At 38.8% G+C, this 16,847-nt stretch overlaps 1 protein-coding gene across 18 annotated transcripts in view; it reads right to left on the minus strand.

Moving 5' to 3' along the window:
* Nucleotides 1-16,847, minus strand: part of NEK10 (NIMA related kinase 10) — a 178,728-nt gene that overhangs the window by 25,687 nt on the left and 136,194 nt on the right. For all 18 annotated transcript variants that reach the window (XM_084990133.1, XM_084990132.1, XM_084990131.1 and 15 more), the window contains one exon: nt 3,820-3,920. In XM_084990133.1, the coding sequence (XP_084846259.1) occupies nt 3,820-3,920 (101 nt within the window). The remainder of the gene's footprint in view (nt 1-3,819; nt 3,921-16,847) is intronic.

Consider the following 16,847-nt stretch of genomic DNA (forward strand, 5'->3'; position numbering starts at 1 on the left):
CTGGCAACAAGTGCAGTTGCTAAGATGGCCATGTGAAGGAGCCCCAACCAAACTCTATTTTCTAGCGGTCAGTGTTTAACTTTTTTCTTTTTTCTTTTTTCTTTTTTTTTTGCTTTTTTTTTTGCTTTTCAGGGCCACATCCAGGACATATGGAAGTTCCCAGTTAGGGGTCGAACCGGAGCTATAGCTGCCGGCCACAGCCACAGCCACAGCCACAGCCACACCAGATCCAAGGTACATCTGCAACCTACACTGAAGCTCATGGCATCACTGGATCCCCTGACCCACTGAGTGAGGCCAGTAATCAAACCCACATCCTCATGGATACTAGTCAGATTCATTTTTCCTGTGCCAAAATGGGAATACTGATAGTGCTTAACTTTTAAAAGTTGCTATCTGCTGATTTTCCAAGCACTTTTTAAATACAACAATCAAATCTTAAGTATAGAGTTAAATCCAAAGCTTAACCTACTGCACAGGTTCTACCTAAGCAATACACGGAAAGACTTGAACTAAAAATAACATATGTACTTCAGTCACTTTGTATGCCCAAAGTTTGATTTTGGTTTCCAGCAATGGAAACGAACCTCCTTCTCAGCTTATTGGCTTTAAGATTACCAACCATTTTTTATAAGAACAGATGTTAAATCAGTGAATGCAGGGTAAGGATTTTAAATCCTGCTGTTTAATATAGTTGCTTTTGGATGGTTTCCACAGCCTTGTCACCATGGAAACTGGATAGGAAAGGTCACCAGCAGCCAGAAGTAAAGCAGTTTCCCATTTAAGGTCATCTGATGGTTGTCAGAAGGGATCCGGCCCTGCAGCTCAGGGTGGCTACCACAGCATAAGCCTGCAAGTTTGTCTAGTAGTAAAGATGTGAACAAGAAGGCGTTTTTGTTTATTTGTTTTGTCGATGTAGTTTTACTTTCAGGTGTTTTGTTTTGAAATTAGCAGAAAGAGAAAACTGATCTTGGTCTTGAACGTTTGGCAAATACTCCAGTGTAATGTTCCAACTTGTATTTAGTTCCTTTATTTGAAAGGCAATGACTTTGGTTAGCACTGTGATTTAGAGTTCCCCAAAGGGGACTCATTGCTTACTATGTGCAATGTCATAAACTTTAAAGTCTTTAGAAAACATGTTTTTACAACCACCGTGGTTATAGCTGAACTCGTAGCAAGGAATGTCATCTTGCCAAAAATATGAAATCATTTATTATGCTAGTAGTGTAAGAACATAATGATGATATTTATAATATTTTCACTCTGGCTTTAAAATACTTTGAAATCCAATAAAGAAACAAAATATATCCATTAGAAGTTTTCTTATTATATAACAATTAGCATGGCATATTGAAATTATATTTAAATTTCAAAGGATATTTCCTCTCAATTTTGTAGTGAGTCATTAAAGTAACCAATTAACACTAAAGTTAAGAATGTATCTCCATATATCTATATCACTCTTTAAATGGAAATGTATTTTTGAATATCTTTATTCAGTAGAGATATGACATTATATTTTATTAACCAATTTTGTCCGCCATCATATGTCCTTCTGCTCCTTCACCTGCTTCCATTTAATCAGGTAGACAGATCTGATAGCATTGCCTAAGGGAAAGGCTGACAGCAGAAAATGGAGAAAAGGGTATTCAACTGTATCTCAAAAGGCTGGCCTTCAGCATAACTGGAAAGAATACTAGATGTGGTTAAAACAACAATCACAACAAAACCCCCCCAAAAAACCCACAACCCCCTGTCCCAAGTATGATAGTTAGGAGTTCCCGTCATGGCTTAGTGGTTAGCAAACCCAACTAGTATCCATGAGGATGCAAGTTCGATCCCTGGCCTCACTCAGTAGGTTAAGGATCTGGCATTGCCATGAGCTATGGTGTAGGCCGCAGATGCAGCTTGGATCCCGCATTGCTGTGGCTGTGGTGTAGGCCACAGTTCCAACTGGACCCCTAGCCTGGGAAACTGTAGCCATAAAAAACAAAGAGACCAAAAAAAAAAAACAAAACAAAACAAACAAACAAAAAAACCCAATCATGATAGATAAGAGCCAAGCTACTCTCCATGCTGAGCAGAAATCAAAGGGGAGCAGTGAAATGTCAGAGGTAGGCAGGTCCCAAAGAAGGGAGTCTCTTGTCTGGCCCCCTAGGCTAATTGTGCCAGTTGTTCATTTATTTCCTTCACTGTCACCCTTCATTGCCTGCTTGTGATAATGGAACTTATCTCCCTGCCAGCTGGTAAGATTCTCAGTTCCACAGCAGAGGACACTAGAAAATACCCTCTTATTAATAATTCTTAAATAATTCTTTATATGAAACCTTCCCTATAGAATCACTGTCTCCTGACTGGACCCTTACTATAGATTTGGTTCTAGGAATGTCCAGAAGAAGGGGACACACAGACAGCATTTGGAAATTGGTCTGACTGTAGCCTTGGAACTAAGCCCAGAGCTGGGTAGTTTGTCAACAGGACACAGGATGCTAGTGATGCACCCATAATCTATATAACAGAAAAGAAATTCTAGGTCGGGTAGACAAAAACATGACTTGAGTCGCTGCTGCCTCACTGGAGAGTCACAGCCTCTGACACAGTTTCCAGACCTTGGTCAATTCAAAGACCCAAAGCCCCTCAATCAGTGAGAAAGCTGAGATTCCCTTGAGGAAGAGCCCTGAACAACTGTAATAAGTACACACTACAAATTTTCCTCCAAGCCTTCCCCAAGACATCCACAGCCATTTGTTAGAGTGACTGCTCACTGAAAAGAAGGAAATACACAATCTTTCAGGGAATACTGGACACCAGTTGTGAACTGACTCTAATTCCTAGAGTACTACTGTGGTACACTAAACAAAATCATTTTTGTTTGTTTTGTTTGTTTGATTTGGGGGGGTAGGTGGGTAAAGGGTCGGCATATTAGCCTAAGTTAGACTTATAATGGGCCCAACTGTTCCAAAGACCTGGTGATATTTTTCTCTAGTACCTGAATATTTAATTGGAATTGCCACAATTGGCAACTGACAGAATCACCAGACTGGTTCTCTGAATCTTAGGGTGAGGGAATGTTTACATGTTTTGCTCACTGATAAGTCTCGAGTGCCTAGAATAGTGGCTGGTACATAGTAGGCACCTAATAATTATCTGTAAAATGAATAAATGAACAAGTGAATGAACTCCATCTTAAGACATACAATCTTAAACTTACTAAAATCTTAAAATAATCTTAATAATTTCTTGTCCAAATATCTACACTTTTTATCCAAAAAAAATTATTTTCTTATTAACAGTAACTACCTTTGGTAAATGACCATTCAAGTTTCTTATCATTAGACAGATAACCAGTGATTGCTTCCCCAACACCTAAGGGCCACTGATGTTTAGAAAAAGTTTCAACAATCCTGAATTATGTTTTTTCATTTTTCTTAGAGGTTCTGGTTTTAACCTAGCATCTTCGGCATTAGTGAGAGGGCACTATTTTCCTTTCTTTCCTGGAGCGAAGCTACTAGAATCTCAGCTCTATTCCTGCTTTCACCCCCACACTGAAGGCTCATTTGTGTTGAAGTTTGTTTTTGGTTGGCACTAACAGTGAATGAGCAGGTTAGGAGTCATAGCGAAAACCTAAAAAATCTGCTTCTTTTACCCTAGGATCTTCCCAGCTCTGCTGCTAAGCCAAAGTGTTCTCAAATATATGCAGTTGGAGAGAGTAAGAGCAAGCATTGCTCAGACTGAAAGTTTTGCAAAATAGTTCCTTAGCAATATTAGCACCAAACTTGTACTTAAGAAGAAAAGGAAATAAAAGGCTAGCACACTGACCTGAGTGATGTAGATGACTTTATGCAGCTGGATTAAGATCTGCTGAATAGGATCACTGATCTGACGTACTTTCCTCTGAGACACAGCAATTCCTGCAGATGCTATGGATGACAAGTTCTGCAGTTAATCAAGACCTTGGTGTTCCTCTTCAAAAGTGGTATTAGTGGAAAATGGAGTGAAATTATGAAAAAATTTAAAGTAAAAACCCTCGTACTACCAATAATACAATTTGTAGGGACCTTGAAACACTTCAATATTTTATGATATGGGAGGCACAATTCCTTCCCTCTACTTCTCTGACTTCTAAGTAACATGACAATGTCATCATTTATAACATCTGACTGTTATCACTTGGAAATTTTCCCTGCAATTACAGCAGATTGCCACCGGGAGTCACTGTTGTCTGGGAATCCTGTGGCTACTGAAAAACTGGACTTCAGATTTGTGCAGTTAAGAAACTATCACACTTAAAATTGTTAAATTAATTATGCCATCAATATGAAATAAAACAAATTTTAATTAAAGCCAGTAAAATGCAAATATTAAATAGGTAATCTTAAAGAGCAAACAAAAAACCAATGAACTATAAATTGCAATAATCAAGGTTTGAAAATTATGTTACTTTCAAACCCTTGATTATTACAAATTATGATTTTTACCTAAATTTGTCTTCATGTCTAAAATAAGACGCATTTATAATTTATCCTGTATTCTCATCATAAATCCACACCACTTTCACAGTTCTAGGCTAGCTTGATGACAAACTGCTTTCCCAGATTCACATGTCATAGCCCATTCTCAATTTTGTGGAATGTAAAACTCTTTAAAAGAGTGGAGTCACCCCTATATTAATTACAAAGGTCCCTCTGCCTCCTTTCACCCTCAGACCCACACTTTCATTTCACTGGAGAAAAAGGAAGAGAGACTTCAGATATGTGAGTGTATATTATCCTCTCTCCCACCTTCCTGATCTTCCCCTTCCTCCCCATAACCTGTAGCATGCTTTGTGAAATAATGCTTTTCTTGCCAATTTCTCTTTTTTAATGAAAAGCTCCAAAGTCCTTCTTTTCCAAACCTTGAGCCTGTATGAAATTAAATGTGAATACAATCATTGCTTTAGCAACAGTTAAGATTTTGAAAAATGATTCTTATATAAATATTTTCTCAGAAAGCTTGCATATTTTACCATAAAATTTTTATTTTCAAATATTTAAAGAGAAAATTTAATGTGGTCATTAAAAGAACCAACTTGTTTTGTTATTAGCATATGAAAATTTGTACTTAGAACACAAACCACAAAAAAAGAAAATAAATATAACAATTAATGAAATATTATTTTCCTTATGGGTATTTTTACTGAGTTGGTTGAGAAATTCACACAAGAAATAATCTAGTTCTAGTTCATCTACGTTTAATACCTTCTTTATTTTTTATTATTTTAGGTCTTTTTGCCATTTCTTGGGCTGCTCCCGTGGCATATGGAGGTTCCCAGGCGAGGGGTCTGATCAGAGCTGTTGCTTCCGGCCTATGTCAGAGTCACAGCAACGCAGGACCCAAGCCGCTTCTGCGACCTACACCACAGCTCATGGCAATGCCGAACCCTTAACCCACTGAGCAAGGCCAGGGATCGAATCCTCAACCTCATGGTTCCTAGTCAGATTTGTTAACCACTGAGCCACGACGAGAACACCTACCTTCTTTAAATGTTTAAAATGTAAAGAAACTGTCTCCTCTGGAAACTGTGTCTAACTTCTTTTAAGCATCATTTACTTGACCATTGAAATGCGGTCTAATAAATTACCCTTGGGGGTAAAAATGTGAAGGTAAATCAGAAAGAATAAAGATAGCTCTGAAATGCAAAACAAAAGCTGGAGGTAGCTATCTGCTCCAGCCTGTAGAGATGGCCAAGTGTACGTACATGTTTTCTACAGTGGTGCTTGCAGAAATGATCATTAAAACCTAACTCTTTGTTTGCCTAGACTGATATCCCAAATTAATGCAACCAAGTTGATGCTGCTACAGGAATACTAACTTTGCATTTTCTGAAATTAGAGAGCCTGTTTTTTTTATCACATTTATGTTGACTACTTTATGTTTCTGGCATGTGGACTTAACATTCATAGGTAACAAGTTAAAATCTCACAGCGTGGAAGAGAGTTCTTAGACTTGTGTTGACATTTTTGAGTGGGTGTCACATGGCTTTGACTCTACTTGCCACAAGAACGTGCTAATCCATGGCAGGGATAATTATCTAGAATGCCTGTCTTCTAAACCACTCAGTTAGGCGTGTAACTTAAAATTGTTTTTCTTGGAGTTCCCATCGTGGCTCAGCAGTTAAGGAATCTGACTAGCATCCATGAGCCATGAGCACACAGGTTTGATCTCCCCGGCCTTGCTCAGTGGGTTAAGGATCTGGTATTGCCATGAGCTGTGGTGTAGGTTGCAGAAACGGCTCAGATCCTGCATTGCTGTGGCTGTGGCGTATGCCAGTGGCTACAGCTCCGATTTGACCCCTAGCCTGGGAATCTCCATGTGCCACAGATATAGCCCTAGAAAGACCAAAAAAAAAAAAAAAAATTATTTTCCTTAAGACCTTTGACCATTACTCTCTCAATCCCAATAAGTCCTTGCCTTTTGAAAATAGTTTTGACTGCTTACTCTCTAGAAAAGAAATGTAAAATGTATATTTACCCATGCCCATTGCAAATCAAGCAAAACCATGTAAAACAACCTAAGTATCACAGAAGAGACTCAAGGATCCATGGAACTACCACCCATCCGTCAGCCACCCCCCCAGAAGTAACCTCTGATATCAGCCTGGTGTACTGCCTTCCAGTTACTTTTCTATCCATTTACATAACTCAATGTTTATCTTCAGAACAATATTTTTCAAACTGTGAGTCCTAAAGCAGTTTAATGAGTCATGACCAGCATTCTGAGAAGTGGAATGCAATCCCATGAAATGAAATACAACAGGATAGAAAAATCTCAGTGTGCACTGCATGTGCTAAGAGTCCACTCAGTCGAGATGTAAAATGTGTGTCTTACTGAGGGGCATTTCCAAAAAGACTTTGAAAGCTACTATTGTAGAAAATCTATAGTATTACCTCATGCTGTCTTCCCCTCTTTTAAAATAAGTAGTGACACATAAGACTATTTTACAATTTTTCTTCTCGGTCTGTCATGGAGATTTCTTTTTGCCAGCACACTCAATTATAGCTCATCTTTATAATCACTATTGACTAGCACTACATGTTCTGCATGCATCCTAGTCTCTCAGACACTACTGTCTTGATGGGAACTTAGTCTGCTTTCAATTTCTCATGACTGTAAATGATGCTGCAGTGAGTACACGTGTGCATACCTCACTGTGCATAAGCACAGGAGTTGTCTTAGGGTAAATAAGGAGAAATTATATAGCTGGATTTTGAATACATATATTTCCTATGTTAACAAATTTATTTTATCTTATTTTACTTTTGGCCATACCTACAGAAGTTCTCAGGCCAGTGATCGAAACCTATAGCACAACAGCAACCTGCACCACAGCAGTGACACCAGATCCCTAACCCACTGAGCCACCAGGGAACGCCACCAAATACATTTTAAAGTGGCTGAATTAATTTGTATTTTGACAAGAAGAGAATCTATTTTTCTATACTGTGATCAACACTACATATTATCAGTCATTTGGATTTTGCAAATCTGATTTTGTTTTATTTTGTTTATCTGAGTGCTGATGAGGTTAGTGCACTCCTTTGGTGAGTTTTCTGTTTGTGTGTGTGGTGTCCCAAACTTTTTTTTAATTGATTTGTAAATGCTTTTTACATTGTCTGAATACTAATCCTTGTACTGCATTTTACATGTTAAAAGTATTTTCACCTAATCTGTTACTTCTTTTCCATTTAAAGGGCAATTCCCAACCCCATCACCTAGACCAAAGTGAGATTAAAGGTAATTTTTAGTCTTGCCACCCAAACAGTCTCTCAGGCACCTGCTTCTCTATCGTAACAAGTCAGGATTTCATGACCAGTTCAGCAGTCTGGGGTATTCTGGCAGGATTACTGAGATGTGAGTAATCCAGGGGTTAGGACTGGGGAGAAAAAGAAAATTTGAGACTGGTAATGTTGGGAATCTGACTGTAACATTTGCAAACCTTCTTGATTTCCTGAACAACTTTAGCTAATCCTGGGTAGGAGAATTATTATCCCTCTTTTTCTACTTTATCAAATCACTATTTTTTATATTCACCATCACAAAATGGATATTTAGCCCTTTGTAATTTCAGGAAAGCAAATATGATAAAAATCTAAATAGGTATTTTAAAAAATTTTTATTCTTTATTTAAATATTAATAACCAATTTCATGGCAAATATTGGCCATATCATTTTGAGTTTTAAAGCATCTCTCAATCTTTCAGATTAGCACACTGAAAATGCCATGCTTCTCAACTATTCCCAAAAATAGAACACACATTTACATTGACAATTTTACTCTATTTTATTAAAACCAATTTGTCTTTTAAAAAAATAGAAGCTGGTCATATCTCAGTGTCAATCATATACAATATACCCTTGATAAATATCTATATGATTCCTACTACAAATGAGTATTTGGTCCCATTAAAATTCAAATAAAACTAGTTTAAAATTGGAACATTCCATATTCCTTTCAAGGTTTTATTAAAATAGTGAAATTAATTAATGTTTTAAAAGTTAGAAGGAAATTACAAAATTCATTACAAGATGCAATTAACTTAAAAGTGTCAAAAAGTTATATTTGCTAGATTACTGTGTGGTGAGGATGACACCAAAAAGCTACTGTTTCCCTTTGGGGCAGCAGGGAGGAGGCCCTGGGAAGGGTTTTACAAGCTTAGTCTCATGTTCTCCTCACACCCATTCTGAAGAGTGTTGTTTCATCATTTTATAGATGACTGAGATAAGGAAACTGTAGAACCAAGATTGCAGAGCCGGGACATGAACGAGGCGGGCCCTAAGGTCTACACTGACTCAGCCTCCTACTCGTCATTGGGAGATGTGAAATCATGGACAATTCCACTGCTTACCTCAAATGTAACATAATATGTATGTTCTTCCCCAGGCCTGAAACACTACTTCTCTTCTTAAAAGGAGGTGCTGCTTTTAACACATTTTTTTTTTTTGTCTTTTTGCCATTTCTTGGGCCGCTTCCACGGCATATGGAGGTTCCCAGGCTAGGGGTCCAATTGGAGCTGTAGCTGACAGCCTACGCCAGAGCCACAGCAACACAGGATCCAAGCCACATTTGCAACCTACACCACAGCTCACGGCAACGCCGGATCCTTAACCCACTGAGCAAGGCCAGGGATCGAACCAGCAACCTCATGGTTCTTAGTCGGATTCGTTAACCACTGAGCCACGATGGGAACTCCTGCTTTTAACACATTTTAACTGTACCTTTGAGCAAATATTTTTGGAAAGCATGTGCATGTAATAAACTGGAGTTACTAGGTCTCTGCAGCCTGTGCACTGATCTATATTCTGCTCTACCATCTCATGATGCATTACAATAGCCTTGTGAGCTCCCATTCCTGGTGCTTCAATAGTTACTTTACACTATATGCCCAGTCTACTGAAACTATAATTCACAACCCCATCACGGAAGCTCTTAATTACTACAAATTGAACAAAAGATAGAGTACACATATTCCTCCAGCTGACCAAGTATTGTATCAACTTACTATTTTTCTGAACTCCCTTTGTTAAGAATCAGTAATTTCCGAACAAAGAGGGAAGAGAACATTTGCAGCAAGAAGAGCTCCCTATAAAAGGAAAACTTATTCTCCCTTTATGAAGGGGTCAAAATATACATTTCCTTTGTAAAATGAAATAAAATGACTGAATTATAGTTTTAATCTTCAAATGCTCAGCAATCGTCCTGTGTGCCCAGCAGTGCAGAAGGCACCAGAGGTCAGACACAGATCGTTGCGTGGGCGGTCCACCCAGAGAACCACAGGAGGGGGGTTGGAGGAGATGCAAATGTTTCACTTGAGAAGATCATGGAGAATGATGGCTTTCTGTGGGCACAGGACATGGATTTGGTGTGAGGGAAGGTATATTTGAGTGGCAGCTTCTAAAGAGAAGAAATAGTTCCAGCAAATGACAGGAGTCAGCTCAGTGAGGGCCACACCTGGAGAACAGCCCAGTGTCCAGTTCACCCTGCGTGCAGCGATATGAGAAGGTTCAGTACTGGGCACAGCTGAAGAGGTAGGCAGGGGCATCTATGATAGTGATTTCAGCATAGGTGACCTTGTGAGACGAGGCCTAGGGCCTAGGTGACTGTCTGTGGACAGTGGGAGCCGAGGAGGGGCCAAAGCTTGGAACCAAGTTATTGGGAGAATGACTCCCATGGGAGGAGATGGAAGTGAGAGAGAAGATGATGACCAGGGGAGTGGGTGTGGGATTTCTCCCCACACAGACCAGCAGAGGGCTCCACAATCAGACAGAAATTATTAGGAAGAGACTCAACAGATGGACCGAGTCCGCTACAGCCTTCCCCTGGGCAGAATTTCCAGGGACTGGCAGGATGCTGCATCGAAGTCCCAGCACCCTTCACTCTGCAGTGATCAGGCTCCTTCCACCTGATTTCTTCCCAGACTCAGAAATAGATTGTTTCAAGGCCAAAGAAGCAAGGTTGAAGGTTTTGAGGCCCTTCTTTCTTGAATTCTGGCTGCATCACCTTTACATAATACATCTCACCTCCTGCTCAGGCTTAATTCATGTGTGTGAGGATCAGGGTTTCGTCTAATTCCAAACTCTTTATGTCTTTAGTTAACGTTGCGAAGTCCCTTAAAAATGGCAAGATGCTATGTGGGGAAATTGCTGCTGCACTATTTTCCACAATTTACTTTGGACCTCACAAGCCTCCCATCATCAAAAAGCAGTGTGTGAGGCGAACACTGCCCCACAGTGACAAGGGAGAGAGGGTACATTCTTGGGTTTTAAAAAGCAATAGTCTAAGCAGAAGACAGAGAGTCACAAGAGCTGTGACTGAACAAACTCTTCCTGTCCCTCCTGGATAAGATAAAAGCTTCTCTAAGGAAGCAGGACAGACACAAGGAGCAGAAAATCTTGGAAGAGATTCAAATTCCAATTCACTTGGGTGAAGTCTGGGGTGGGGGCAAAGAAAGGGGCACGGTGACTGATGGAACCCTGTTTGGGGGTTCAAGAGTGGTAAGGCTGGGGGCTCGTTTCCCACAGGGAACTCTGGGAGGTCCTAGCCATGTAGAGGCCCCCTGCGCCATGTGACTGGGGATGGCAGGAAGAGAGTCAGCTCTCGAAGGTGTCAGGGAACAAGGAGGCTCTGCTCAGCCTCAGTGTCTCCAGCCCAGAGAGCAGGAGAGCAGGCCAGGCTTCCCAGCCCTGAGAGGGTGAGCTGACAGAAGGAGTGCTTCCCCAACAGAGGTTCCACCTTCACGTCAAGGGGCCACAGCTACGAAGAAGAAAGTGGACAGGAAACTGGAAATCAGGCAGGGCTGTGCCCACTTCTAAGGAGGGCAACGTGGAAGGGTGACCACACTCAGAGCAGATACCAGTTCAGGCAGTCTCAGAGTCCCAGTACCTGATGCCAAATGAATCTTTGGAACCAAATACCACCCATGGAAGAAGAAGAAAGAGAAGGGTAATCCTGTTTGTCTGACTTTAACCCTGACATAACAAAGAAATCACTAACACATCAAAATTTGCCTTTAGGTTAATTGATTATGTTTTCTGATATGTGGAGCAGGGGATCAATATAAAAATCAAGTTCAGTTTTGGGAGAATAAAAAGAGTTAGATTTTTTGTTTTCTCTTAAATTTGTGACCTAAAAATAACAAGCATTTGGCCTAGTCTATTCAGCCTGGCTTTTCTCCACTGACTTAGTTGCTCCTAGGCTATGAGCTGATCACTAATCAAGTCATGCTGGCTCTCTAATTCCTATTAGAGAGAACTATTTTTTCTCTCAAAGTCAACTCTCTCTCTCTCTCTCCTTTATTTATTTATTTATTTTGCCTCTGCCTGCAGCATATGGAAATTCCGAGGCCAGGGATGGAACATGTGCCACAGCAAGGACCAGAGCCACTGCAGTGACAACAATGGAACCTTAACCTGCTGAGCCACATAAGAATATCTAAAAGTCAACTCTCTCTCTGTTGTTGTTGTTGTTGTTGTTGTTGTTGTTTTGCTTTTAGGGGTCATACTTGAGCCATATAGAGGTTCCCAGGCTGGGGTCAAATTGGACCTGCAGCTGCCAGCCTACTCCACAGCCGTAGTAACTCGGATCCAAGCCACATGTACAACCTACACCACAGCTCATGGCAATGCCAGATCATTAACTCACTGAGTGAGACCAGAGATCAAAACCAGGTCCTCATGGATACTAGTCAGGTTCATTATCACTGAGCCACAACAGGAACTCCTACATTAGCAGTTTAAATTTGGGTTTGACTGACACTTGCAAAAATTTACATTTGACCTATACAAATAGCAGCCACAACATTAAAATGTACCCTACTAACTTAACAAAGAATAAATTTCTCATAATTTGTTTTGATATGATGTAATTGTCACAAATATACAATATCATTTTCCCTACCTCCACAGTAAAGGACTGTTGCTTTTTTATATATAAAAGACTCTAGACATTTTTTCCCAGTTTAAAATATCCAGTTGTTTAATTCATTGCCACTACAGAAAATGGAACTAATAAATTATATTTTAAAAACTAACAAAAAATTAATATACAGAAATCTGTTGATTTTCTACAGACTAATCATGAACTATCATAAAGAGAAATTAAGGAAATAATCTCATGTACACTCATATCAAAAAGAACTAAATACCTATGAATAAATTTAACCAAGAAACTGAAAGACCTGTAACCAAAAAACTCTAAGACACTGAAGAAAGAAACTGAAGATGACAAAAAGAAATGGAAAGGTATCCTGCACTCATGGATTGGAAGAAATAATATTGTTAAAGTGTCCATACCACCCAATGCATCCACATATTTAATGCAAAGCCTATGTTTACCAATAACATTTTTCACAGAACTAGGACAAATAGTTTTAAAATGTGTATAGAGCCACAAAATATCCCAAAATTATAACACTTCTGGATTTCAGACTATATTACAAAGCTAAAATAGTCAAAACAGTATGGTACTGGCACAATACAGGCACACAGATCAATGCAAGAGTCTAGAGAATCCTGAAATAAACCCACATACATTAACCTATGACAAATGTCACTTAACCTATGATGAATGAGGCAAAACTATACAATGGAGGAAAAAAAGTCTTTTCAACAATTGGTGCCGGGAAAACTGAACAACTCCATGTAAAAGAATGGGATTAGAATATTTCCTCATACTACATATAAATATAAACTCAAAATGGAGATTAGAGATTTAAACATAAGGAGTTTCCATTGTGGCTTAGTGGTAACAAAACCTACTAGAATCCTTGAGGATGGGGGTTCAATCTCTGGCCTCACTCAGTGGGTTAAGGATCCAGCATTGCCGTGAGCTGTGGTGTAGGCTGCAGATGCAGCTAGGATCTGGCATTGCTGTGGCTGTGGCATAGGCTGGCAGCTACAGCTCCAATTTAACCCCTAGCCTGGGAACTTCCACGTACCATGGGTGCAGCCCTAAAAAGACAAAGAAAAAAACACTTAGATGTAAGACCAGAAACCATAAAACTAGAAGAAAACATAGGCAGTATACTCTTTGACATAGGCCTTAGCAATGGTTTTTGGATGTGTCTCCTCAGGCAAGGAAAACAAAGGCAAAAATAAACCAATAGGACCTAATCAGAACTAAAACCTTTTGCACAGTGAATCAATTGACAAAATGAAAAGATAACCTACTGAATAGAAGATATTTGCAAATGATATGTTTGAAAAGGAATGAATATTAAAAATACTTAAAGAACTCATACAACTCAATATTAAAAAAAAAACAATTAAAATATGGGCAGAGTACCTGAATACATACTTTTCCAAAGAAGAAATATGGATGGCCAACAGGCACATGAAAAAATGTTCAACATCATTAATCATCAAGGAAATTCAAATCAAAAACCATCTTGAGATATCACCTCACACCTGTCAGAATGGCCATTATCAAAAAGAACAACAATTAAATGCTGGCAAGGATGTGGAGAAATGGAACCCTCCTACACTGGTGGGAGCATAAACTGGTTCAGCAACTATGGGAAACAATATGGAGTTTCCACAAAAAATTTAAAATAGAACTACCACATGATCCAGCAATTCCACTTCTGGGGATCATCTGAAGAAAACAACTAATTCAAAAAGATATATGCGCCCCAATGTTCAGAGCAGTGCTATTTACAGTAGCTAAGATGTGGAAACAACCTACATCAACAAATGAATGGATAAAGAAGATGTGGTATATATAGTCAATGGAATATTAATAACCCATTAAAAAGAATGGAATTCTGCCATTTGCAGCAACTTGGAAGGACCTAAAGAACATTATGCCTAGTGAAATATCAGACAGAGAAAGATGAATACTGTGTTTTCATATATACATGGAAATCTGAAAAATAAAGCACACAAGAAAATAACAAAACAGAAACAGACTCTCAGGTACAGAGAACAAACTAGTGGTTAGCGGGGGAAATGGAAGAGGTGCAATTAGGGGAAGGGATTAAAAGATACAAACTACTAGACATAAAATAAATAAAATACAAGGATGTAATGTACAGCACTGGAAATAGAGCCAATATTTTATAACTCTAAGTGGAATATAATCTATCAAAATAACAAATCACTATGTTTTACACCTGAAGCTACTGTAATATTGTAAAATCAACTATACCTCAATTTAAAAAAAATTATCCACCCAGAGAACTTTTGGATGATTTAACTGAGGTTCCTGAGGCTAGAGGCACTTAAAACAGCATAATGTTACATAGTAAGTAGATCAAGTACCAAAGGTACTCCTTTTCTAGTTTTCTTTTCTACTGATTATATCAAGGATTAAGTTTCAGTATGGAGTATGCATGTCACCACCATTTCTCACCTATTAGCTAACATTCCTTCATAACAAAGAAAATGGATCTTAGGATAAGCAGAAAATAGTAACTACTTGAATTTAATAATGTTGTCCTGCTTAGATTTGCATTTATTTTTCATAATCGTCACCTCTTTATGACAAGTGTCACCTGATTTCCCATTTCCCTTTAAATAACTTTAAGTTGAGAAGATAAGTCAAGTTAAGGTAATACAGATGGTACTCAGATATGGCCAAATTTGTGCAGTGGTAATCCACAAGTGACAAAGGTTAGGGAAATGGAGCTAAAATAATTAACTTGTGTAAAGTGTTTATTTGTTCACTGATTCCATGTTAATTACTGTTAAAATTTTCATCTATTCAATATAAAAATTCCTAAATTTACATATCTGTTGGCAGAGAACTAGTCTTTTATTTAACCTAGAGAAAATGCATAAAATAAATGATTAACACAATCTAGTTATTAAAAGACAGAACAAGAGGATTTTAATAGCATTAACCTGAAGCAGGTTCATGGTTATTTGTTCTATAGGATTTTGGAGATGCATTAAATTCTGCTGTATGACCACAATATGAACCTAGAAGTCCACATCTTAGGAATACAACATAGGCAAGAACACATATGTTCTGGCCACACCCGCAGCACGGGGAAGTTCCCAGGCCAGGGATCAAATCCATGCCATAGCAGCAACCCAAGCTGCTGCAGTGACAATGCCAAATCCTTAACCTGAGAGCCACCAAGGAACTCCCAAGATCACATTCTAGTACAGCTACCTGGCACTCTAAAATAATCTCACCCTTTGTTCTGCCATAGCACATGGAAAATGATGTTCACATACTATAGTCCTGAGAGAATACCCAGGTTTTGACAAAATTCTCTCCTCTCTGACAATTTTTCCTAGAACACTTAGGCAATGTAGGACTATAGCTATTGGTTATATATAGCGGAATGAATACCAATTTGCAGACAAGATGACCTAAGTGGATGGGGCTGCTATCAGTTGTTTGTGATTTGATAAAGTAACAAACAGCCCAAGTTTACCTGAAACATTTTTAAAAGTATGACCTTTATAACACACAGGAAAACCATTTTTCCTTAAGATGAAGGAAAGAGAGATTTGTTTTTTTTACTGGAAAGTGGAATAACTCATGGGTAGTAACCCCAATTTTCTCCTATACATTGGTGTGTTCTACAATATTAGTAGAAACTAATGGCTCCTTTATAGATAAACTTTGGCATTCACTGACAACACTTAAAATGCCACAGCATAGTGTGTTTTAAATTTAAAATATATGGAATTCCCATCATGGCTCAGTGGTTAATGAACCTGACTAGTACCCATGAGGATGTGGGTTCAATCCATGGCCTTCCTCAGTGGGTTAAGGATCCAGAGTTGCCATGAGCTGTGGTGTAGGTTGCAGATGCAGCTCGGATCCTGCGTTGCTGGGGCTGTGGCTATGCCTGTACCTGTGGCTAGCAGCTATGGCTCTGATTCAACCCCTAGCCTGGGAACCTCCATGTGCTGTGGGTACAGCCCTAAAAAGACTAAATAAATAAATAAATAAATAAATAAATTTAAAATATAAGAATCAGTAAATTTTTAAAACGTAGATGGTACAACAAACTGCAGTCTAAAAAATATGTTAACTATGCTAAATAGTTCATTTAAATATCCAAATATCTGGTCAATTTCGCTGACATAAAGTCAAGTCTTAAACTAGCTAACTCAACATGCCCTTTAGGAAAAGGAATTCCTATTATGAATCAAAACAAGATTGCAAATTGCTTACATATGCATGTGTTCTGCTCTCATTATTAAAAAATTATTTTATTTTATTTTATTTTTTTTGCTTCTTAGGGCTGCACTTGTGGTATGTGGAGGTTCCCAAGCGAGGGGCTGAATTGGAGCTATAGCTGCAGGCCTACGCCACAACCACAGCAATGCCAGACCCGAGTTGTGCCTGCAACTTA

Source organism: Sus scrofa, chromosome 13 (genome assembly GCF_054392235.1).
Source record: "Sus scrofa isolate SSC_HxYL_T2T_F1_AM1 chromosome 13, Sscrofa_HxYL_maternal_Yorkshire_Landrace_v2.0, whole genome shotgun sequence".
NCBI lineage: Eukaryota > Metazoa > Chordata > Mammalia > Artiodactyla > Suidae > Sus > Sus scrofa.